The 23,498-nt window shown below is 44.1% G+C and overlaps 1 protein-coding gene across 1 annotated transcript in view; it reads left to right on the top strand.

Annotated features, from left to right (window-relative positions):
* The window catches only part of PMFBP1 (polyamine modulated factor 1 binding protein 1), a 56,751-nt gene that overhangs the window by 31,659 nt on the left and 1,594 nt on the right, over positions 1-23,498 (top strand). The window contains exons 6-19 of the mRNA XM_043437162.1: positions 5,306-5,476; positions 6,859-6,969; positions 9,119-9,245; positions 9,341-9,498; positions 12,806-13,046; positions 15,085-15,274; positions 15,458-15,611; positions 16,323-16,490; positions 16,758-16,895; positions 19,232-19,396; positions 20,163-20,330; positions 20,672-20,839; positions 21,670-21,770; positions 22,271-22,345. Coding sequence (XP_043293097.1) covers positions 5,306-5,476; positions 6,859-6,969; positions 9,119-9,245; positions 9,341-9,498; positions 12,806-13,046; positions 15,085-15,274; positions 15,458-15,611; positions 16,323-16,490; positions 16,758-16,895; positions 19,232-19,396; positions 20,163-20,330; positions 20,672-20,839; positions 21,670-21,770; positions 22,271-22,345 — 2,135 coding nt within the window. The remainder of the gene's footprint in view (positions 1-5,305; positions 5,477-6,858; positions 6,970-9,118; positions 9,246-9,340; positions 9,499-12,805; positions 13,047-15,084; positions 15,275-15,457; positions 15,612-16,322; positions 16,491-16,757; positions 16,896-19,231; positions 19,397-20,162; positions 20,331-20,671; positions 20,840-21,669; positions 21,771-22,270; positions 22,346-23,498) is intronic.

Below are 23,498 nucleotides of genomic sequence, written 5' to 3'. Positions count from 1 at the left end.
ACCAACAGAAATTCCCCCACACTCGCAGGGCATGTTTTCAGTCTCTTTAAGTTGTGTTAAACTGATGGATGGGGGAAAATAAAACAGATTTTATCATACAATTTTTATTTCCTTTAGTTCTAATCATTGTGGGTTGAGCTCCCCAGGAAGCAGACTCTGAGACAGACTGGCATGTCAGACATTTTTAGAGAAAAGGTCTTGGCATCAGCTCCTGTGAAGGGAAAGGAAGCAGGGTTGGGCAGAAGGAAACGTTGAGCTGTCCCAGCAAATGCCTCAGTCAACCTCTTGGCGAGCTTTGAGACTGTACAGACCTCTAGAGCAATTATAAACTGGGGAGACGGGAGCTGGCCTTTATACCGCCATGGTGATCAGTGATTGGATGTGAGTTGTCTTCCTAGGGAAAGACATGACCTTGGGCAAATGTTTTCTTCAACCCAGGCAATCCCCAAGAAGGGCTGACTGCTGAAGTGTCTTAGGGCAGCACCCCTACAGCTAGAGGGGTGCTAGAGCCAGCTTTCACTGCCGAAAGGGATCGGGGAGGCACGTCACAGTGCCCACCTCATGAACAAAGTATTGAGCCTTGTTCATAAGTGCATCGGTCCTGTGGATTTCTGTTTTACAAATTGCTTTTAAATCTTTAACCATTTTTTTTTATTGGGTTGTTAGCCTTTTTTGTGTTGACTTATAGGAGGTTCTTTGGAGAAGGAAATGACAACCCACTCCAGTATTCTTGCCTGGGAAATCTCATGGACAGAGGAGTCTGGCAGGCTACAGTCCATGGAGTCCAGAGTCAGACATGACTGAGCAACTAAACAGCAACAGCATAGATGGTTCTACACCTTCTATGATATAGATTTAGAAGGTTCTTCTACCTCTATATTATAGGTAATAATGCTTCATTATATAAGTTACAAATATTTTCTCCCAGTTTGTAATTTTTATTTTTTCTTGTTAATAGTATTTTTCAACATACAAAAGTTTTTAATTTTATGAAACTAAATCTCTTAACCCTTCTTTAAATAGATCCTAGGTTTTATGTCTTATATAGGAAGGCCTTCACTACCCCCCAGATTGCAAAAGTTTATCTTATACTGTCTTTTAGCAGTTTTATAATTTTGTGGTTTTATGTTTTTTAGCTTTAGTACACCTGGAAAATACATGTATTATATATATATATATATATATTTCATTAATAAATAATGAGCTGCTGTTGCTATTTCATTGTCCAGTCATGTCCAACTCTTTGAGACCCCTTGAACTGTAGCCAGCCAGGCTCCTCTGCCCATGGGATTTCCCAGGCAAGAATACTGGAGTGGGTTGCCATTTCCTTCTCCAGGAGATCTTCCCCACCCAGGGATCAAACCTGAATCTCTTGTGTCTCCTGCATTGCAGGCAGACTCTTTACCACTGACCCACCTAAGACAGTGAAAGTGAAAGTTGCTCAGCCGTGTCTGACTGTTTGCAACTCCATGGACTATACAGTCCATGGAATTCTCCAGGCCAAAATACTGGAGTGGGTAACCTTTCCCTTCTCCAGGGGATCTTCCCAATCCAGGTATTGAACCCAAGTCTCCCACATTGCAGGCTGATTCTTTACCTGCTGAGCCACAAGGGAAGCCCAAGAATACTGGAGTGGGTAGCCTGTCCCTTCTCCAGCAGATCTTCCTGACCCAGGGCCAAGAAGCCCCATATAAATAATGAGAGATGGCTGTAATTTTATGTTTATCAAAATGGATCTTCAGTTGTCCCAGCTCCACTTATGAAACATCCCCGCCTTTTCCCATTGACTTGAAGTGCCAGCTCAAAATTCATACTAATCTCTTTCTGGATTCTCTGTTCTTTTGATCTACTTGCCAGTTCCTGCACCAAGATCAGAGTTGTTTTTAATAGTAACTTTTAACTGATAGTGCGTTTTCACACCTCCTTTTAGGGCAGGTCCAACTTCACTGTTCTTTATGTTCAAATATTTCTTGGTCATTTTTGTATCTCTTGTCTTGGTGAAATTCATATTGTCTTACTTTCAAGCTTTATATTCATTTGGGGGAAATTATCATACCCTATGGAACATGACAGGCTTCCCCAGTGGCTCAGCAGTAAAGAATCCGCCTGCAATGCAGGAGACACAGGTTTGATCCCTGGGTTGGAAAGACCCCCGGGAGGAGAGCATGGAAACCCACTCCAGTATTCTTGCCTGGAGAATCTCATGGACAGAGGAGCCTGGTGGACTACAGTCCCTGAGGTCGCAAAGAGTCAGACACAACTGAAGTGACCTAGCACGCGCACACACATGGAACATGATATGTTTATACTTTTATTCAAGGCTTCTTGTGTGTCCTTTAGTAAGATTTTACACTTTTCCTTATAGATCTCACATATTTCTCGCTTAAGTTTATTCTTAGATGTATTACAGTTATTGTTTTATGAATGAGCTCTTTTGTACATTTAACTCTATTAATTATTATTGTTGTAGAGAAAAGCTCTTATCCTGCTATTTTTGAGCTCTGTTCCCAGATTTTTAGTTGACTATCTCAGGTTTTCCTAAATTGCTTTCCTTGTTGGCATTTATACAACTTATTTTCCATCTTACAACATTGACTAAGACCTCCAGAACAGTGTCGAATTGTAGCATCCTTGCCTTGCTCCTCATATTTTTAAATGTTTCTAATATTCCACTTTTAAGTATAATATCTGTTCTTGGATTCTTGTTAATATCCTTTTTGAAGTTAAAGATGTAACTGTCTCTACATAGCTTATCAAGAATTTTTACCAGGAATAGATACTGGATTTTATTGGATGTTTTTGTTAGCACCTATCAAAGTAATCATAGAGTTTTTTTTCCTGTAATGAAGTGTAATAAATTAATAGATTTTCATTTACAGGACAATCATTACATTCCTGGAACCAATCCTCCTTGATATATGTTATTATTTTAATTAAATAATTTAATTTAATTTTAATCAAACTAATATATATCATAATAAGCTGTTAAATTATAATAAACTGCTATTATAAGTTTATTAGCATTTAGTTTTTATCTATTTTCAGAAGTGAGATTATTTTGATGACTTAAATTTATGTGTTCTCTTCTCATATTGGTGTCTGGATTATGCTACGCTAATGTAAATGAATTTGAAAATTTTTCATCTTTTCTTTAATTTCTTGAGCTAGTTATATGACAGAAAAAATGTACATTTCTTTAAGACTACAAATAAAGCCAACTTTTACTCACTAAGCAGTATACTCCACCTCTTCTGCATTCTTGGACTTTTCCTTTTGCTGCAATAATTCCTTGTTAATTCTTTCAGAAACAACAGTGAATGGTAAAAATTCTCAAAATTTCCATGTCTGAACAAGGTTTATTTTGCCATCATTCGTGAATACTATTTTGATTAGGTATACAGATTTATAACTAAGTCTTAGAAAACTATAGCTGTGTTGTATTATACCATGCAGTATTAAAGAGGAATTGTTAGTTTTCAACCTATTTCTCATTTTGTGTGAGTCACCTCTTTTATCTCTTTGAACTCTAGAGGTTTTTAGGCTCAGGATTTTTTAAAATTTATTTCTCATTAAGTCTCTCAACACTTAGCTGATCCTTTGAATCTGAAGAGCTACCTTTTTTTCAATTCCAGGAATTTTTCTTCTATTACTTTAAAATTAATTTCTATTTTTCATACTGTCAGTATTAAGATATTGTAATCTGTAGATATCATCTTTCTGTTTCTTAACTTTTTTATTGTTCCCCATTCCTTTTTCCACATAGACACTGAATTATTTATATACTCATGGGCAACTTTCATGCTCAGTGAACATGCACTATTTCTAACTTTGCCTGAAAAAGCCCAGTTAGAGAGATAGTTTAATGGAGAAAGGATCTACCATCCAAACTAGCACTTTTTGCTCTTTTTTGCTTCTCTGCATCAGTTCACCCCATTGTTAGTGCAGACCAGTGAACAGGTAGTAACCTTCATGCATGATTTCAGATAATCTAGAGAAAGACATTTAAAAATAAAAAATGCAGTTCTAGGAAAACAGGCATATTCATGTTGATGAGAGTGTCAATTGGTACAATTTCTTTGAAGGGTAATCATGCAACAGCTATCAAAGTTTTAAATAGACCCTGTTTAGATAAATTCCTATAATACATCTACGAATTCAATCTACACATAAACTAGAATAGCTACTCAAAGATTTATGTGCAAAAATATTCATTTCAGCTTCATTTTAGAAAAAAACTTGGAAACAGCATATATTCCCATCAATAGGAAACTAGATAAATATATTTAAAAGCAATTTAAAATAGCCAAGATAGAGGCACGTGTACCAACATGGATAAATTTCTAAGACATCTTGTTGAGAAAAAATTTGTTTCAAAAAGTGAAAATAATATCTTTATTCTACAATATTCATTTGTGTATATGTAAACACATAGATAAAGTTCTAGAAAGATATGCACAAGTTATCATCTCTGGAGAATGCAGTAAGTATGGGATTAGAGGTGGTGGTCAAAGAGAAATTTAGACTTGCCTGTAATATTACAGTGTTTTTCATTTTAGAGGTTTGGGGTGGGGCAGTTTGGTGTTTGCTCTTTTTTGTTTTTGTTTTTGTCTGGCTGTCAGGTCTTAGCTGCAGCATGCAGGCTCCTTGTTGCAGCACATGGATTTCTCTCTAGTTGTGGCATGCAGGCTTACTTGCCCCTTGGCGTGTGGGATCTTAGTTCTCCAACCAGAGGTTGACCCTTGAGTCCCCCGCATTGAAAAGCAGATTCTTACTGGACCACCAGGAAAGTCCCTACAGTGTTCTGTGAGGATTTTATCTATATTTGTGTTTATTGTGCAGTCTGAAATTAATTTTAAAAGAAGAATAAGATAGATCTACAAGTAGCAATATGGAAAATACCCTAAACAAATGTTTAGAATAATATGCAAAAGACTTTCACTTGGGTAGGGAAAGAGCAAGGGGTTACATACATATATATAAATGATATATAAATATGCATAAACTATCCCCAGAAGGATATACAAAAAAACTGGTAACATAGACCATCATGGAAAACGGGACCTGGATCACGAAGGGTCAAGATTTACTTTTCAGTATATTCTCTTGTGAATCATTTGAACTTTTTATTGTATGTGCTCTTTTTAATTTTTTTCTTTTGTTCTGGAAGATCTGATTCACATATATGAATCATATATGTGAACATGAACTTCTAGAATATAGGTCTAGAGATTGTTCATGCTCATGGCATTCTGAAATTGACTCCAAAATTGACTCAAAATCAACCTATCACTTTTAAATATCCCAGGAGCCTGAGAACAAGGGTGATCATTCAAAGGTGCGTATATACACTTCTCCCTGCATGATTCAAGAGCATCAGGAGACCCTGAAACGATTATCTGAAGTCTGGCAAAAGGTCTCTGAACAGGATGATCTAATACAGGAACTTCGAAATAAGCTAGCCTGCAGTAACGCTTTGGTAAGTGTCTCATTCTAGAACATTTTCCCAAGAGACCCAAAATAAAGTCTTGAGTAAAGGGAGGAGGGGAAAGAATCACCTAAAGTAATCTCTTTACCAGCACTCCTCACATGTCTTACATATAGTGCCCCTGCCTCTTGTTCATATTCTCCTTGGTGTGCATCCCCAACTCACACTAAGCCTGAGATTCTAAAGAGACTTAAAATCTCACTCAACAACCAAGGAGTCCATCAGCAAGGAAACAGTTAAAGAGATTAAGAGAAATGATTAAAGAGACATCCATATTATGGAATAATAATATGCCAAGGGAAAGGATTAAGTAGATCTGTAAGGGCTGCATAGAAGGATATTTGTGGTATATTATTGAGAAAAAAATTTCAGAATCCTGTGTAGAGTCCAATCCAGCTTTTATTTTTTAAAGTCTTTGATCATAATATAGAAGTATATATCAGCGACCCCCAACATTTTTGGCACCAGGGACCAGTTCCTGGAAGACAATTTTTTCACAGATGGGGGAGGTGGTGGAGATGCTTTCGGGATGATTCGAGTGCATTACATTTATTGTGCACTTTATTTCTACTACTATCACATCAGCTCCACCTCAGATCATCAGGCATTAGATCCTGAAAGTCGGGGACCCCTACTGTAAATTACCAATAGTGTTCCTCCTCCTTAGTAGAAGTGAGAAAGAAGAGAATAAGTGAATGGGAGAGTCTCACTTTTTCTTTCTTTTTTTTTAAGTGTTTATTTATTTGGCTGTGCCAGGTCTTATTTGTGGTACTCTGGATTTTTAGTTGCATCATGCAATCTCTGAGTTATAGCATGTGGGATCTAGTTCCCTGACCAGGATCAAACCCAGGCCCCCTGCATGGGGAGCTCAGAATTTTAGCCACTGGACCACCAGGAAAGTCCCTCACTTCTTATTTTTGATAATTGGGTTCTATTTGAATTATTTTCAAGAAACAATAACTAAAGTTTCACTTTTTTTTTAAATTTTAAAAAACATACATATTCACTCAATCCATAAGAAGCTTCCTTCTTTACTTCTTGAACTTTGAATCCTATCTTCTGTATCTTCAGTACATCTTTCCATCACAGCCTCCAAAGACTCTTCTTCTGCCTCATAAACTGGACCACACAGAGAGGATCAAGAGGGGGTCCAAAGTGTGGCCATTGATGGACTCGAGAAAAACCGCTGTCTGTGCCTTAGTGAGCCTTGATATAAGACTGAAAACATAGTTCTTTCTCCCTAGTTTATATAATATGAATTACACAATGCTGTAGTAAACTTGGGCTGACAAAGGAACACCTTGCAAAAATAGCACTAGTAACAAGCCAGCTGCCTTGATGATCCAGTGTAACTGATTTCTGCTACATTGCAGGTTCTGGAGCGTGAAGAGGCTTTGATAAAATTACAAGCAGACTTTGCTTCCTATACAGCCACCCACCGACACCCCCCTAGCTCCTCAGAAGATTGTGAAGACATCAAAAAGGTGAGAGAAATTTGCCTATTTGTGCCTGATGGGATGGGCCGAGTTGGGTTTGATTCTGGGTTCTCCTTCTTGTTAAAATTTTTATACTACATTTTATATTTTATTCTATATTTGCCTCACTTTGTTCAGCCCTCCCGTAAGGATACTGTATATAATGTACCCAAGGAATGTGTCTGGCATGATTAGATTTTTGAAATTGAATTTTGGCATTGAACCTATCTCTTCATTCGTGTCCAACGGTATAGCTAAACAAGACAGAGACTCCTGTTGGCTTGCTAGATTCAAAAGAATCATCCAGCCTTCTGGTTTCTGGCTGAAATTGAAAAGCAACAAATTTAGGGAAGATTATTAATTCAAATTCACTCCCTTTTTAAAAACTCTTATGTTTTCAAAATTCAAAGCCATTTCAAAAGTTGATTCAAATAATGAAAAAGCATTTAAGCCATATAAAGAAATCAAATTGACCAACCAATACAACAGTGGAAACAAGGCGAGGGGCCCTTCTAGGGGATTTGAAGTCAGTCACGCCTGAATTTGAGATGTGAAATAAAGCCCAGCCACATGAGGCCATGCCGATGTTAAATACTGTAGTGGTAAAGAGAAGTGGCAGAGAGAGTCAACACACATTAGCTCTCCAAGGGATCCCCTGGTTGGGGAACAGAGATGCATCTTTTCCCAGGACTTTCTATTTCCACAGAGTCTGGATGAACTTTGGAATTTCTCCTTGTACATCTGTCAACATATATTTTAAAGGTCAGTCCCACGTTATTCACATCCTGACATATAGCAAGATCTCACACACTCCATGTTTGAGAAATGTCTTTATTCCTTGCCCACTTTTTAATGTTTCATAATGGAAAAAAAAAAAAACATAACATTACATTGACCACCTCAACCGTTTTTAAATGTGCAGTTAGTTGTGTTAAGTATATTCACATTATTGTGCAATAAATCTCTAGAACTTTCTCATCTTACTAAACTGAAACTCTGTATCTACTAAACACAAATAATTCTTTCACACTCCTTTTTTTTTAAAGGTAGAGATTTCTTCAAGAAACAGAATCCAGTTTCCCGTACCGTTTTATATATCCTACCCAAAGCCATTATGTAAATATTCTGTTAGGACTGGAACTACTCACATCTCACTTAGGGCCAGCCACCTCTCTTCCCTCAGTTGGCCCTACAGGGCCCACACCTAGGTCTTACGGTGACTGCCCTGCATTTCTGCAGCTGCTCCCCTCGGTCCTCATAGTGCAGCCCACCATCACTGTCAACTCTGAAATCACATCAACTATCTCCCCAGCATTCCATCATGGCCAGACAACTAATTGTTCCTCCTTGGTCACCATCGCACTGAGGCTAACCTATCCAACTTATTTAAAATTGCAGCACACCTCACCTCCACCCCATACATCTCCATTCCCCTTTTGCTGACCTGTTTCTTCCATAGCACTTAGCAGCTCTTCATGTTTTCTGTAAGTCACTACTTGATGCTCTTTGTCTGCCTCACCCCACCAGAAGGTCAGCTCCCTGGGGTAAGAATTGGTGTCTGCGGTGTTTGCAGCACCCAGAAAAGTGCCTGACACACAGTAGTGCTTCATGAATGACACTTGAGTATGGCGAGAAGGAAGGGGGTGGCTTTTATGCACATTCCATTCTGTGTGAGCAGGTGAAGTCGGCCATATCCTTCTTTTTTTTCTTTTTACTCTTTATTTTTTAATTGAGATGTAATTACTTACAAGGAAAGTGTTAGTCACCCAGTTGGGTCCGGCTCTTTGTGACCCCACGGAGCCCACCAGGCTCCTCTGTCCATGGAACTCTCCAGGCAAGAATACTGCAGTGGATTGCCATTTCCTTCTCCAAACATACCAAAAAACTCACCATTTAAAGTGTAAAATCAGTGGGTTTTAGTATATTCACAAAGTTGTGAAACATCACCACTAATTTCAGAACATTTTCGTCACTCCAGAAAGAGACCCATATCCATGAGCGATCACGGATCGCTCCCCATCCTCCCTCCCCCAACCCCCCGGCAACTGTTCTTCTAACTCTGTGTCCCTCCGGATTTGCCTGTCTGGGCCCTGGCCATTCTAGGGCGCATTCTCCCCGCAGGTCCTCACCCCGCCCCGCTCTTCTTCCGTCCGCCCAGATACTGAAGCACTTGCAGGAGCAGAAAGACAGCCAGTGCCTGCACGTGGAGGAGTACCAGAACCTCGTGAAGGATCTGCGCATGGAGCTGGAGTCCGTGTCAGAACAGAAGAAAAACATCATGAAGGGTAACCCGTGGGCCAGCGGCGGAGCGGGGTGAGGGGAGCCCCGGAAGGCGGAGCGGCCCTCTGAGCAAGAAACACTCTGTCTCCTCCCGCTGTAGACATGATGAAGCTAGAGCTGGACCTGCACGGGCTGCGGGAGGAGACATCTGCCCACGTGGAGAGGAAGGATAAGGAGGTCATCATCATACAGCGGCGGCTGCAGGAGCTGCAGACGCAGTTCACCGAGACACAAAAGCTGGGTTTGAAGAAAGACAAGGTAAAGCGAGGAGCTCCCTGACTGAAACCGCCAGATGGCAGGTGCGAGACAGGCCTGGCGGGAGCGGGCTCTGCGTCTCTGCCATCCTCAGTGTTGCTTGGAGAGCACCCACGCATGCGCAGTGAGATTGCGGCGCTTTAGACACCGGGAAGGACAAGGGAGGGCCCAGGGGATGGAGGGCGGGGGGACAGGGTGGGATTCTGAGCTCTTCCTTGAAATTTCTCGTGGCACACTCCAGTATTCTTACCTGGAGAATCCCATAGACTGAGGAGCCTGGCAGGCTACAGTCCAGAGGGTCTCAGAGTCGACATGACTGAGTGCCTAAATAAATATGCACTCTGGGCAACGCATATATATGGAATCTAGAAAGATGGTACTGATGAACCTATTTGCAGGGTAGCAGTAGAGACGCAAAGGAAAGATATACCCATTTGAATGCAGAGTTCCAAAGAATAGCAAGGAGAGAAAAGAAAGCCTTCCTCTGTGGTCAATGCAAAGAAATAGAGGGAAAAAATAGAATGTGAAAGACTAGAGATCTCTTCAAGAATACTAGTGATACCAAGGGAACATTTCATGCAAAGATGGGCACAATAAAGGACAGAAATGGTATGGACCTAACAGAAGCAGAAGATATTAAGAAGAGGTGGCAATGATACACAGAAGAACTGTACAAAAAAGATCTTCACGACCCAGATAATCACGATGGTGTGATCACTCACCTAGAGCTAGACATCCTGGAATCCGAAGTCAAGTGAGCCTTAGGAAGCATCACTATGAACAAAGCTAGTGGAGGTGATGGAACTCCAGCTGAGGTTATTTCAAAAATTAAAAGATAATGCTGTGAAAGTGCTGCACTGAATATACCAGCAAATTTGGAAAACTCAGCAGTGGCCACAGGCAGGACTGGAAAAGGTCAGTTTTCATTCCAATCTCAAAGAAAGGCAATGCCAAAGAATGTTCAAACTACCACACAATTGCACTCATCTCACACGCTAGCAAAGTAATGCTCAAAATTCTCCAAGCCAGGCTTCAACAGTTTGTGAACCATGAAATTCCAGATGTTTAAGCTGGATTTAGAAAAGGCAGAGGAACGAGAGATCAAATTGCCAACATCCATTGGATCATTGGAAAAGCAAGAGAGTTCTAGAAAAACATCTATTTCTGCTTTATGGACTACGCCAAAGTGTTTGACTGTGTGGATCACAACGAACTGTGAAAAATTCTTCAAGAGGTGGGAATACCAAACCACCTGACCTACCTCCTGAGAAATCTGTATGCAGGTCAAGAAGCAACAGTTAGAACTGGACATGGAACAACAGACTGGTTCCAAATAGGGAAAGGAGTACGTCAAGGCTTTATGTTGTCACTCTGATTATTTAACTTATATGCAGAATACATCATGCAAAATGCTGGGCTAGGTGAAGCACAAGCTGGAATCAAGATTACCAGGAGAAATATCAATAACCTAAGATACACAGATGACACCACCCTTATGCAGAAAGCTAAGAAGAACTTAAAGAGCCTTTTGATGAAAGTGAAAGAGGAAAGTGAAAAAGTTACTTAAAACTCAACATTCAGAAAACTAAGATCATGGCATCCAGTCCCATCACTTCATGGCAAATAGATGGGAAAACAATGGAAACAGTGAGAGACTTTATTTTGGGGGGCTCCAAAATCACTGCAGTTGGTGACTGCAGCCATGAACTTAAAAGATGCTTGCTCCTTGGAAGAAAAGCTATAACCAACCTTGACAGCATATTAAAAAGCAGAGAAATTACTTTGTCAACAAAGGTCCATCTAGTCAAAGCTCTGGTTTTTCCAGTAGTCATGTATGAATGCGGGAGTTGGACTATAAAGAAAGCTGAGTGCCGAAGAACTGATGCTTTTGAACTGTGGTGTTGGAGAAGACTCTTGAGAGTCCCTTGGACTGCACGAAGATCCAGCCAGTCCATGCTAAAGAAATTAGTCCTGAATATTCATTGGAAGGACTGATGCCGAAGCTGAAACTTGAATACTTTGGCCACCTGATGCAAAGAACTGACTCCTTGGAAAAGACCCTGATGCTGGGAAAGATTGAAGGCAGGAGAAGGGGATGACAGAGGATGAGATGGTTGGATGGCATCACCGACTCGATGGACATGAGTTTGAGCAAGCTCCAGGAGTTGGTGATGGACGGGGAAGCCTGGAGTGCTGCAATCCATGGGGTCGCAAAGTGTCGGACACAACTAAGCGACTGAACTGAACTGGTGGAGACACAGCCATAGAGAACAGACTCTTGGACACAGGATGGGAAGAAGAGGATGGGATGAATTGGGAGAGTAGCATGGAAACATATATACTACCATATGTAAAACAGATAGCCAGTGGGAATTTGCTGTAATGACTCAGAGAGCTCAAACCAGTGCTCTGTGACAACCTAGAGGGGTTAGATGGGGTGGGAGGTTGGAAGGAGGTTCAAGAAGGAGGGGACATATGTATATCGGTGGCTGAATCATATTGGTGTATGGCAGAAACCTACACAATATTGTAAAGCAATTATCCTTCAATCAAAAATAAATTAATTTTTTTAAATGGAGATGTTTGGAGGGATGACAGCAGGAAGTGAGGAATCTGGATAAACATCTTTGAGTCACTCATATGTTCATTCAACAGATATTTTTGAATTTCTATGATACACCAAGCAGTCTTCTAGGCATGAAGAATACAATAAAACATGTGCCATCCCTACTTTCCTGGAGCTTGTATTCTAGTCTATAGAGACAGACAACAAACAAATAACAAAACTTGCAATAAAATGTTAGGTACTAATGAATTCGTAAAACAACTTGGTGGCTGTTTTACCCAGGGTAGTCAGGGAAGGTCCTCCTTGATAAGGTGACATTTGGGCAGAAATTTGAATGAAGAAAGAGGGCCACCCAGGCTGAGATCTTGAAGAATATTCCAGGCAGAGGCAATAGCAAGGGCTGGCACCCTAAGGCGGGAGTGAGCTGAGAAGCAGAGCAAGTGTGGGGTGGCAAGAGGTAAAGTCAGACAGGTAGCCAAGTACCAGATCTTGAGCATCCCAGGAGGTCTTTGTAAGGACCAAGTGGAGGCTTTGAACAGATGCATAACAAGATCTGGCTCGCATTTGTAGAAACCCACCTCTGGGCTATTCTCTGTCAGAGAATAGCCCTAAGGGGAGGCAGGGAGCCCAGGTGGAGGCTACTGCAACATCCAGACAAAAGACGGTGGCTCAAGGTGATCTCTAGCTGACTTGGCCCTGCTGCTCCTCAGGCCTCCATCAGCATTAACACTTCACTTTCTTCAGCTCCTCCAGGAGAAAGACGAAATGCTGCACGAGCTAGAGAAGGAGCTGGCGCAGGTTCAGAACAATCTCGTGAAAAAGGAGATGGAGCTGGAGAAGCAGCAGTGCGTGACAAACGAACTCGAAATCGCCATCCAGGAGGAGAGGCAGGACAAGTGCAAGGTCGAGTACGGGCACCTGCGAGCTGAGATCAAGAAGCTGAAGGACTGTCTCGAAGACGCCAAGCAGCAGCAGAGGCTGGCTGGTGAGGCCCCCGGGCAAGCACTGTCCCCGCTGCCTCCAACCCACTGGACCAGAGCAGTCCCCTCCCCTCTCCAGATGGCCACGTCCCTCTCCCTCTCCACTTTCTCACTCCGATCGCCTCGGGATCCCATCTCACCTCACAGCAGTTAGGACCGCCCTCTAAGCCCCTTCCTAACCCCAACCTTACCTTTCCTCTGAAGCGCCCACCACACAGCAGGTGCTCAGGCTGGGAAAGCAGACTGCTGCTCTCACATGCCCACGTTTTCTCGGCAGCCTCTCCTTTCCTCCACACCAGAGCGCAGAGCTCTGTACCCTGCTTCTTTGCACCACACTCCCCTCCACCTTCTCTGGGACCTTTATCACACCACTCACTTCTTCCTTCCCTGCTTTTTAACTCTCTCTCTCCTTTTTTGGCCTTCAGACACATGCACTTAGAGTGTGGGTTATGTTCTTGCCCCTCTGCTGAAAGTGCTTTCTCAGAAGTCACTAGTAACTTCCTGACTTGGATATGGGTTGTTTGGGGGTGGTAAAAAAATGTCCTGGAGTTATATGCTCATGGTCACACAATTTTGTGAGTTTACCAGAAACCACTGCACTATACAATTTAAAAGGATAAATGTTATGTGAGCAATGTATCAATTTTGGAAAAAAAAAAGTTCAAAGCTTGTGTCCTTCCTCGCCCTCTAACTCTGTGTATGTCCACGCCATTGGCCCTGACACCTCAGTGGTTGTTTCTTAGCTTTGGAGACACGACAGGTCCCTCGTTCTTCCACAGATCTGACCCTTTCTTCCACAGGTCTCACCTCATTTCCCTCCTGCCCTGACCCTGGTCACCCATCTCTAAGACCCCACCCTCCGCTGTCTCTCCTCTCCCTCTGCTGGTGAGCGCCTCCGCTCCTTGTGGCCACATTCCTCTGCAGGCAACTCCAATGCCTGGAGCCCCAGCCCTGACGTGGCACCTTGTCAGTCTTGCCTTTAGAGACTAGCTGCATCCACCTTCCTGACTAACCCAACGTTCCCAAAGCTGAACCTGCTCTCTTCCTTGTTAAAAAAAAAAAAAAAAGTCCTCCTCCCTTCTTCTGGGTATATAATTATTTCCATAGTGACACCATCTTTCTTCCAGTATTCCAGGCGCCCCCCTGCAAAAAAAAAAAAAAATACAAAAAACGGAGAGATGAGTGATATTTAATGTAGAAATGATAGGAAAAATGACAGGAAGTGGGGAGGTATTTGGTGTTGAGAAACTACAGTAAACAAATTATTTGAGTGCTTCTTCCTTCATACCCAGTGTAGACAAGGACGTGGGCTAAAAGGATATTATGAGAAATCTTTCTCCATTCTAAGACATTCTACTTTTCCTAAAACACTTTTTCCTTTATGGCAGGTCCCTGCTCAAGAACCCACTAAATCATGTCTAAATATTTCTCTCAGCCTTTCAACCTTCTTCAAAACGCGCCTCGAGTCCATGCACTTAACTGTCTCCCACCATTCCTTCTCACTTTCCAGTTAAACTGGTATCTTCCCATCCTCTTCAGACATGCCCGCCTCTTCCCTTCACTGTGCATTTCCTCTAACAATCCACCTCCACCCCCCACCAATAATTACCTTTCTCTTCCTTCTCCTAAGGCCCTGGCTCTACTTACCCACACTGATCTTGCTTCCTGAGTTCACGGTCAGTGTGAGTTTAACATTACTGTGTTCTCTACATCAGGTGAGCCAGGTACAGCTAAACTCCATGAGGTCAGGATTTGTCCCCAGTGACAGGGTGAGTCGCAAAACAGATACTGAGCAATTTCTACCCATTTATTTAACTTAAGAAGAAGTTCATGGCTAGTGGGTAGGTTGAAAACAGATAATTTAACCAAGCTCTTCAGGAGTGATAATGAAATAGAGGGAGAGGAGGACAGATTGGAAACTGAAGTAAGTCACAACATGAAGGAGCAGACTTTTTTAAACTGGCCTCATCTGAGAGTCCAATCTTCACACATACTCCTCTCACACGTGGACACACGCCAGGGGTTATCTCCTGTCTTCTGCAGCTCAGCAAGCAGCCGACTACAAAGAAGAGGCCTTTATGGCAAATGACAGCCTGGAGGACTGCCAGAGGAAGCTGCAAAGCTGTATTTGCCTGGAGAAGCAGCAGGCAGAGACCATCCAGGAGCTCCAGAGGGAGCTTCAGAAGCTGCAGAAGGATTCCTTGACGGCTGAGGAGGAGCTCGCCCCCAGCAGGTAACGCAGGTCCACCTCCAGACAGGGGCTCTGTCCCCCGTGAGCCAGTTGGGCACCATGGGCTGCTGCCCAAGAGGGCGGTAGCAAGCCTTGTTGCAGCCAGCCCACAGTCCACTGACACGGACCCTGAAGTCCAGCCACCTGTGTGTGTTTGTTTGTTTGTTTGTTGGCATTTTGCTTTAGGAAACGCATAGAGGAGCTGACATTAGAATTCTCTGAGGTCACGAGAAAGCTTGAAATTTCAGAGAAGGAAAAGAGGCAGCTTCAGAAGACACTGGCCGAGCAAGATGTAAAACTGAATGAACAGCTAGATCGTATAAACCACATTCAACACCAGGTACGGAGGGCAAGCAGGTGGCCAGCTCAAGCATTGGCTCTGTTTAAGACTAAATGCATAGCTCTTGGGAATTTCCCAGCAGTGCAATGGTTACGACTCTCCTCTCTCGCTGCTGAGGGACTGGGTTTAATCCCTGGTCGGAAGCTAAAGATCCCACAAGCCCAGTGGCAAGGCCAAAAAAAATTGCATTGTTCTTCATTTGGGAAGATGATACCACCAATCCATTGCAAACTACTTGTCCAGAATTTGTGTTAGAATTGCCAAGCCAGCCAGTCAGCTCCAGTTCCCACAACCAATAAGCATTTTCAAGGGCTAAGCTTAAAAACAAAAGGACAATATTATTTCTTTTTCTAGGACTCAAAAGCTCTCCTTCTCATCAATTTAATTTTTTTTAACTTTGAATTATTCTTTTTGTATTTTTCTACAATTTTTTTAAAATTTCTTCAAAGAGGTTTTTATGTGGAAAGTCTTGGTAAATAAGTGAGATCTGTATCTATAAATAGAAAGTATATCTAATTGAACCAAAAAAAAATGTTGCTCAATCTGAGGGAATTTTTTGTTATACATGCTAAATAACCAAGGAGTTGTCCTCATATTTATTTCAGTCATCTCTGTGAACAGTTGCCTGGGTTGGGTTTCCACTCCCCCCCGCCCCCAAATATGGTGTCTAACACTGACCACTGACTTTCAGCCCAGCGTTTATTTTCTCAGAACAGGGAGCAAGCCTCCTCCAAAAGCAGTCTAGAAGAACAACTTCAGGAGGTAACCAGATTGCTGGAGGAGAAAAAGGAGCAACTGAAAAAGAGCAAAGATCAGCAGAAGTTAGTGGAGCAAGAGTTCGAGACATTCCGACTAGAAGGAAGAAGGAAAGAAAAGATGGTGAGGATAATCTGGGAAGACTCAGGGCTAAGAATCCCAGGGTTGGACCTGAGCCCTGCATGGCCTGGTGTCATATAGAGGCTGAGGGTACTCAGACCTCAGGAGAGAAGGGCGGGAAGGTGAGAAAGACACGTTAAAGGGAGAGAGAAGGCCTGAGATACACCAGGCACAGCGCAGAGCTGTGCCTGAGGGCAGAGAAGGAGGGGCTTCTTCGGGTGTCTGAAGTAACGCCTCCATTCTGGGTGTTGTTCCTTAATCCGGGAGCAGTCCAAGGAGAATCTGAGAAAGATGGAGGAGGAGAATGATAACCTCAAATCACAGGTAAAGCAATATAGTATACAACTGGACACCTCGCTCTGCCAACAAAACAGCACCCAGCAAGTCAACGAGGAGCTGACTAATAAGGTGAGCACACAGAAACCCCAAAGGGGTGAGAAGTTTGAGCCCTGTGACTCTTGACCCTTAAGTTGGCACCCAGCTCTTCTGCATCACAGAAATGCCACCAACTGCCCAGTCCATAAGCATTCTGGGGTGCAGTGGAACCCAGTTTGTGGAATGCCACTAACTGCCCAGTCCATAAGCATTCTGAGGCTCCACTTCTCTCCTGAAGTGGGGTATGCCTCCATCACCCACCTGCTGGCTGAGAAGGATCTCTTCCAGTTGTGGAAGGTCTTACTATCTGGTGAAGCCTCAAACCATCTGTGCTTTGGCATCAAGTCTTCCAGAGTTACCTTATAGACCAGAGTTGGGGGAACCCATTGTTTGGGGGCAATTTGCTAGGGAACACTTCCAAAAATAGTCCCAAAGCACAAAAAAATTAGGTGGAAGAGGCCTTGGTTCTATTTTGTTACATGAATTAAAGACAAAAAGGAATCAATGGCTTCTAATGTATGTGAGGCTCTGGGCTCACATTCAGTCATCACTGACTGTCTACTTAAGTCCTTGACATAGCTTCCCTCTGCTGGTTTACAGAGGAGAGAAAGGCTGAGGCTCAAACTCACTAATTAGTATGTGATGGGATGGAGCAGTGTTTGAACCTGGATCATCTGCCTGTCACACCAAACCTCTTTTTTCTCTTCATCATGAATGGCAATACTCCACCTTTCCGGCCCAGAAAAAAATACAGCATCTTTATTAGGTGGTCTCCTGAATTATAAATGAGAGACCAAGCAGCTCTGATTCCTTCATAATAAAAAAAAAAAAAAATCACCTTAAAATACTATGACTACTCTGAGTGTAAGAATAGCACTACTCAGTAGAATTTTCTGTGATGACGGAAAAGTTCTATGTTAGAGTTACTTTATACTACATGCACTAGCCATATGTGGCTATTGAATGCTTGAAATATGGCTTAGTAGGACTGAGGAACTGAATTTATAAGCTTAGTATTCACCAATTTTACTTTCCTTTAAATTTCAATAGTCTTATGTGGCTAATGGCTGCCATCTTAAACAGCAGAGGTCTGAGGCACTGATGTTTCTGGAGTTTTGTCTCTCCTCTAGTGTGATCCAGACTTGAGGTCTGAATCATGCAAATCCCCAAGGAACTGCTCTCAATATAAGGAATACTGCCTAAATATTTAACATAGGCCTCTTATCACATTTGGGCTGCTTAAGTGGCGCGATTGGTAAAGAACCTGCCTGCCAATGCAGGAGACATAAGAGACGCAGGTTCGATCCCTGGGTTGGGAAGATCCCCTGAAGGAGGGAACAGCAACCCACTCCAGTATTCTTGCCTGGAGAATCCCATGGACAGAGGAGCCTGGTGGGCTACAGTCCATGGTGTCGCAAAGAGTCAGACATGACTGAGGCGACTTAGTATACATGTTATCACATTTGCCAAAAGAAAGTTAGTTATGTAAATAGGCAACCTGCAGCACTAATTTCAGAATTCCTTTGATGGGAATCCAGAGGGGTCTGGGTGTGTGTAAGCACTTTCCATTTTCTTAACACACACCCCACATAAAATATACCTTTTGAATCACTGGAAACAACCCTTAGAAAGAGGCTTAGTTTTGTGTTCTAAATCGCATTTCCTTTCATCAGTAGTCCATATTTCAATTTTAAACACACTCTGTCAGAACCACATGTTGAATTCATCCCTCATGTTGCCCAGTACAATATTTCATTCAGTCTAAACAAGTCATTTGCTATATTTAGTGAGCACCTATTTAGTGTGCCATGCCCTGAGCTCTGGGTAATGGGGACACAGTGATGAAAAAAGCACACACAGTCCTGCATTCGTGGTGCATTAGGTCTGATGGATTATGTCAGGAACTGAGGCATAACGCACACAGCTGAAATGCTGCATCATGTTTATGACCTAGAGCTGAATTCCAGGTAACCCTAATCCTAACTCTTAACCATGAGACAATCAGCTGTTAACAGAAACCATCCAGTTATGAAGGTAGGACTCATGCTTGGTTGGCATGCATCAAAGCTGTGAAGTCTGTGAAAGAGACTTTTCATGTGCTTGCCACATCAGGGCCCAGTGCTTCCAATATTCCTTGTTTTGGAGGGATGTGCTGACTATTAATAGAAAGGAAGTTTAGGGAGAGGAGTGCAAAAGACTTGGGAAAGCAGTTTTTCCTCTTACAAAGGTGAGGGGAAGTGAGCATTATCACAGACTGCTTAGCAAGCTGGTGCAGAGAGGAGAGAGACCGGTGCTTGTTTATCTTCTGTGAAAACAGAAAATGCCTCTATGGCCATGAACCCTGACAGTGATGTTCCCCTGCCCTAAAGATAACCTCTCAGAAGGAGACCATAGCGAGTCTGAAGATTCAGCTAGACAAGGCTGGGGAGAAAGAGAAGCACTACCTCCAGACCATGATCAGTAAGGACGTCTATGAGGAGTTATGCCGGAAGTCAGCCTGCTGCCAGGACGACCTCACACAAGCCCTGGAGAAGGTGGGCTACACCCTCTCATCTCCTAAGAGATGTGTGCTAAGTCACTTCAGTCATGTCTGACTCTGTGTGACTCTATGGACTGTAGCCTGCCAGGCTCCTCCATCCATGGGATTCTCTAGGCGAGAATACTGGAGTGGGTTGCCATGTCCTTCTCCAGGGGATCTTCCCAACCCAGGGATCGAACCCATGTCTCCTAAGTCTCCTGCATTGGCAGGCAGAGTCTTTACCAACAGCACCACCCATCCCAGGGCTGTTTAATATCTGAATTTCCCCAGTAGCATGAGAGGTGCAGGAGTCGATTTCCTACATGACCGGCTGTCACTAGGCCATCTGCAAGCCCTTGCATCGGCGGGGATGTCTGTCCAGAGAAGACTTGCTTCTTAGTGAGGCTTTGGGGAAGAAGGGGATAGAGGCCAAATTGAGCAGGTCTTTCTGCTCATGGGTGACCTGGGGCAAGGTTTTCCCAATTCTGGGTTTTCAGGGAAATTCATGCCCTACCCCTGTGCTGATCACCCCTGGCTGATCAGTTCATAGAACTGGAAAGAGAGGAAATGGGAGAGCGAAAGGGGAGATGCAGAAGACTGACTGTTGTCACTTCTCACCCCTCTCTGGGACACTAAGCAAGGTGACCGGGTGTCTCTGCCACCCTGGGGAGAAGAGGGTGGGGGGCGTAGAACCCTTCCCCATTCAGGTCTCGGCAGAGAGGACCCAAGCACAATGACAGCCACTCTCCATCCCCCGCCCCACATCTTTGTCTTTATCAAAGCTCAATCATTCGACCTCAGAGACAAAGAATCTGCACCGGAGCCTGACACAGGCCCAAGACAGGAAACTTCAGCTGGAAGAAGAAATCATTGCCTATGAAGAGAGGATGAAAAAGCTGAATGGGGAGTTAAAAAAACTGCAGGGCTTCCAGCAGCAGAGCGAGCTAGAGGTGAGGAGCAGCCGAAGGCTCGGGCTGCTGTCCTGTCCAGGGGCCCAGGGTCACTTCTTTCACTCAGAGCTGTACACTTCGCCCTGAGCTACCCTTTGATTAACGGGCTCGCTCCCTTTTGCTGGGCTCGCTCCCTTTTGCTGGGCTCCCTCCCTTTTGCTGGGCTTCGCAGGTTTCTGGAAGGTGGCAACGAATCAGAGCAGGGTCGCCCTCTGCTGGCCGCCGGAAATAAAATACTCCCAGCAAATCTCCCAGAGAAAGGTCCCTCCCGCTTTATTGGGAGTACTCAGGAACTGGGTGGCAGGCCAGGGTCTCCCTCCTCACCATGCGCTCCCGAGCAGGTGCAAGCCTTCGACAAAAAGCTGGAGGATATGAGCAACCAGGTGCTGCAGTGGCAGAAACAGCACCAGTGCGACCTCAAGATGCTGGCTGCTAAAGAGGAGCAGCTCAGGGCATTCCAGGAGGAAATGTGCGCCCTGAAAGAGAACCTCCTGGCGGACGAGAAGGAGGTGGGTGCCTCTTGACTTCTGATCACTTCCTCCACCAAGAACATCCACAGTCCACCCCCAAGAACATCCCAGGACCACAGATGGGGTGACAGACACCCTTGGGTGGGGCTGGGAGTGGGAGTGCCTGGGAGCAAGAAAAGGACATCTGCCCCATTCAGTACCAAAGCAGGGTCTGGGTGTTCAAGGCCCACAGCTGCTGTCTCAACCCGACCATCTTCCTGTGACTTTATTGATAGAGATATTGAGCAGAACCAAGGTCCCAATCCAGAAGAGAGAGTGTGCCATCTCCCTGTCAGGTACACCAGCAGCCCTCTGACTTACGTAATCACTGGTCCGTCCCCCTCCAGAGCGAGCCCCTTCTGACACCTCAGAATCGGCTGAGAGCTCGGTGGGCATGCCCATCTCTCTGAGCAATGAAGTCTGTAGCAGGAGGCCACCACATATCTCAGGGTGACTACTGGCCTTTGCTCAGATTAGGGGGGAGGAAACATCTCTTCCTACCCGATATTTTTGCTTCCATCTGTTTTTTAAAAGGTTTAATATACTGCTTTTTTAGAATAAGTCACTTTGCTACCCTGAAAATCATTATTGTAAAGGAACAAGCCTACTCTGTCTCTAGCATAAGTGGTATCTGCTCAGAGAAATCACCTTTGTGACAGGGCACTGCTGGAAGAGAAGTCCTGCTGCATTAGTTCCAACTCCAGCCTCGGGGTTGGATGGCAGAGTCAACGTCTCCTCTCCCAGGAAGAGAGGAGGCCTGATTTGGGAGTCGGGAGGTGATAGGCCTGCGCTCCCTCCCCTTACTATCTCATTTACTTCTTGTGCCAAAGCCCTGCCTGCCCCAGCGGTCTGCACCCAAAGACAACTGCAGGATGCACCGAGAGAATGATCAGATTATGTCCAACATGGAGCAATGGGCAAAAGAGCAGAAGTAAGTGAGGGAAAAAACAGTAAGGCAGGGTTCTAAGGGCTGGAATCACACATGTGCTAAAGAATAGTGTTACACACACACACAGAGCCCTCCTAGGAGGCTGATCCAGTCTCAGCCTAGCCCAAAGGTTAGGAATAAGATGAAGGGGCCTCAACCTTTCAGGCAGGTTCAGAAAGCCCATCCACCCAGAAATGGAGCAGTTCCCTGACAGAAGGGATACTTCCTCTTACCAGCCTGGCAACGGACTTTACTGCCTTTCATTGCCTGGATCCCTTGAACGCCCTTGGGACCACAGTGGTTTTCCATTGAAGTATAGCGAGTCCTCTTCATTGCCAGTTGCAAGGAAGGCTTTAGCTCTGGGGGCTGAGGAACGAGTGGGGAGCGGGGGTCTAGGCCCAGCAGAAGCCTTGACAGGAACACCCAATGTCCTTTTCAGCCAACTTGCACTCTTGCTCACAGGGATCTAGGAAACTCTTTCTCTTCTGTGAATTTTATTGTAGGATTGCCAATGAGAAACTAGGAAACAAGCTCCGGGAACAGGTCAAATATATCGCCAAGCTGACTGGTGAAAAGGAGTAAGTCATCCCATGCCTCCCTGGCTGCAGTTTGGCCCTAAGGAGAAGACTCAGCCAGGAACCAGGGATTCCTCGATGTGTGCAGAAGGACCCTGGGTCCTGAATCTGTGTGTGTGACCTCTTGACACACCACTTGACCTCTTTGGGCCTCAGTCCCCCCACCAACCACTAAAAAGAGGTTTAATAGTCTCTTTGTTCATCTCTGTCACCTTCCACAGTTCTCAGAGGCCAGAATGCTGAGAAGGAAACAGGAACTGAAAAGCAGACTGTACTAGTTAGGGTGGTGGCTAAGCTGTGGTAACAGAGAACTCTCCAAGTGAAGGACATAGAACATAGAAGGGACTTCTCTATGAGGGGAGCAGTCCTCCCCTCATAAAAGGGACACCATCTTTTAATCTTCATAACAAGAGCTCAACTAATATTTGTTGCTTCCATATATGAGGCACTGTTCTAAGTGCTTTACATGTGTTCATTTATTTAATCTTTATAAGACCTCACACGTGCAGTGCACTTATAATCCACATTTATAGATCTAGAAAGGGAGGAACTCAGGCTACATACCTATCCCATGGTCTCATGACCTGTAAAGCAGCAGAGTCAAAATCTCAACATGGGAGGCCTGAATCCAAAGACCCTGTCACCCACTGCCCTCAACACTGGTTTTGGAGAAATGAGGCTGTTAGTATTAGCAGTCGCCATTTATTGAGCCACAGGGTTATGCTCAGTTACCTTTCCCCTCACCTACATGAAGCTGCCATTGCATCCATAAAGTGGGGACAAGTAATTTGCCCAAGCTCTCAACAGAGCCAGGATCCCCTATGCTCTCAACCTTTCAGCTGAGGGAGGCGAGAGAACTTGGGCTTTGGCATCAGAACTGAGTGCAGATGTTTCCAAGGCGTGGCCATGAGACACTGAGACACACAGCCCAAGTCCTTCTGGCTCTTCTGGCTCTATGAGTCAAATTTCTATTATCTATCAAACTGGATTTTTATATGAGCCCCAGAAGGCAGATCAGGCTGAATTGTCCCCACCTAACAGTTGAGAAAGCCAGCCCAGAGCTGACATGACACCGTGGGTCAGGAGTGCTGGCTGTGGGTCCACCCCAACCCCAGACCTGGCCTTCTTCCAGGGGGTGCACATAGGCCTCCATTTC

Source organism: Cervus canadensis, chromosome 18 (assembly GCF_019320065.1).
Source record: "Cervus canadensis isolate Bull #8, Minnesota chromosome 18, ASM1932006v1, whole genome shotgun sequence".
NCBI classification, from domain to species: domain Eukaryota; kingdom Metazoa; phylum Chordata; class Mammalia; order Artiodactyla; family Cervidae; genus Cervus; species Cervus canadensis.
The sequence above is the reverse complement of the archived record's forward strand: the minus strand, read 5'-3'. Positions and strand labels throughout refer to the sequence as shown.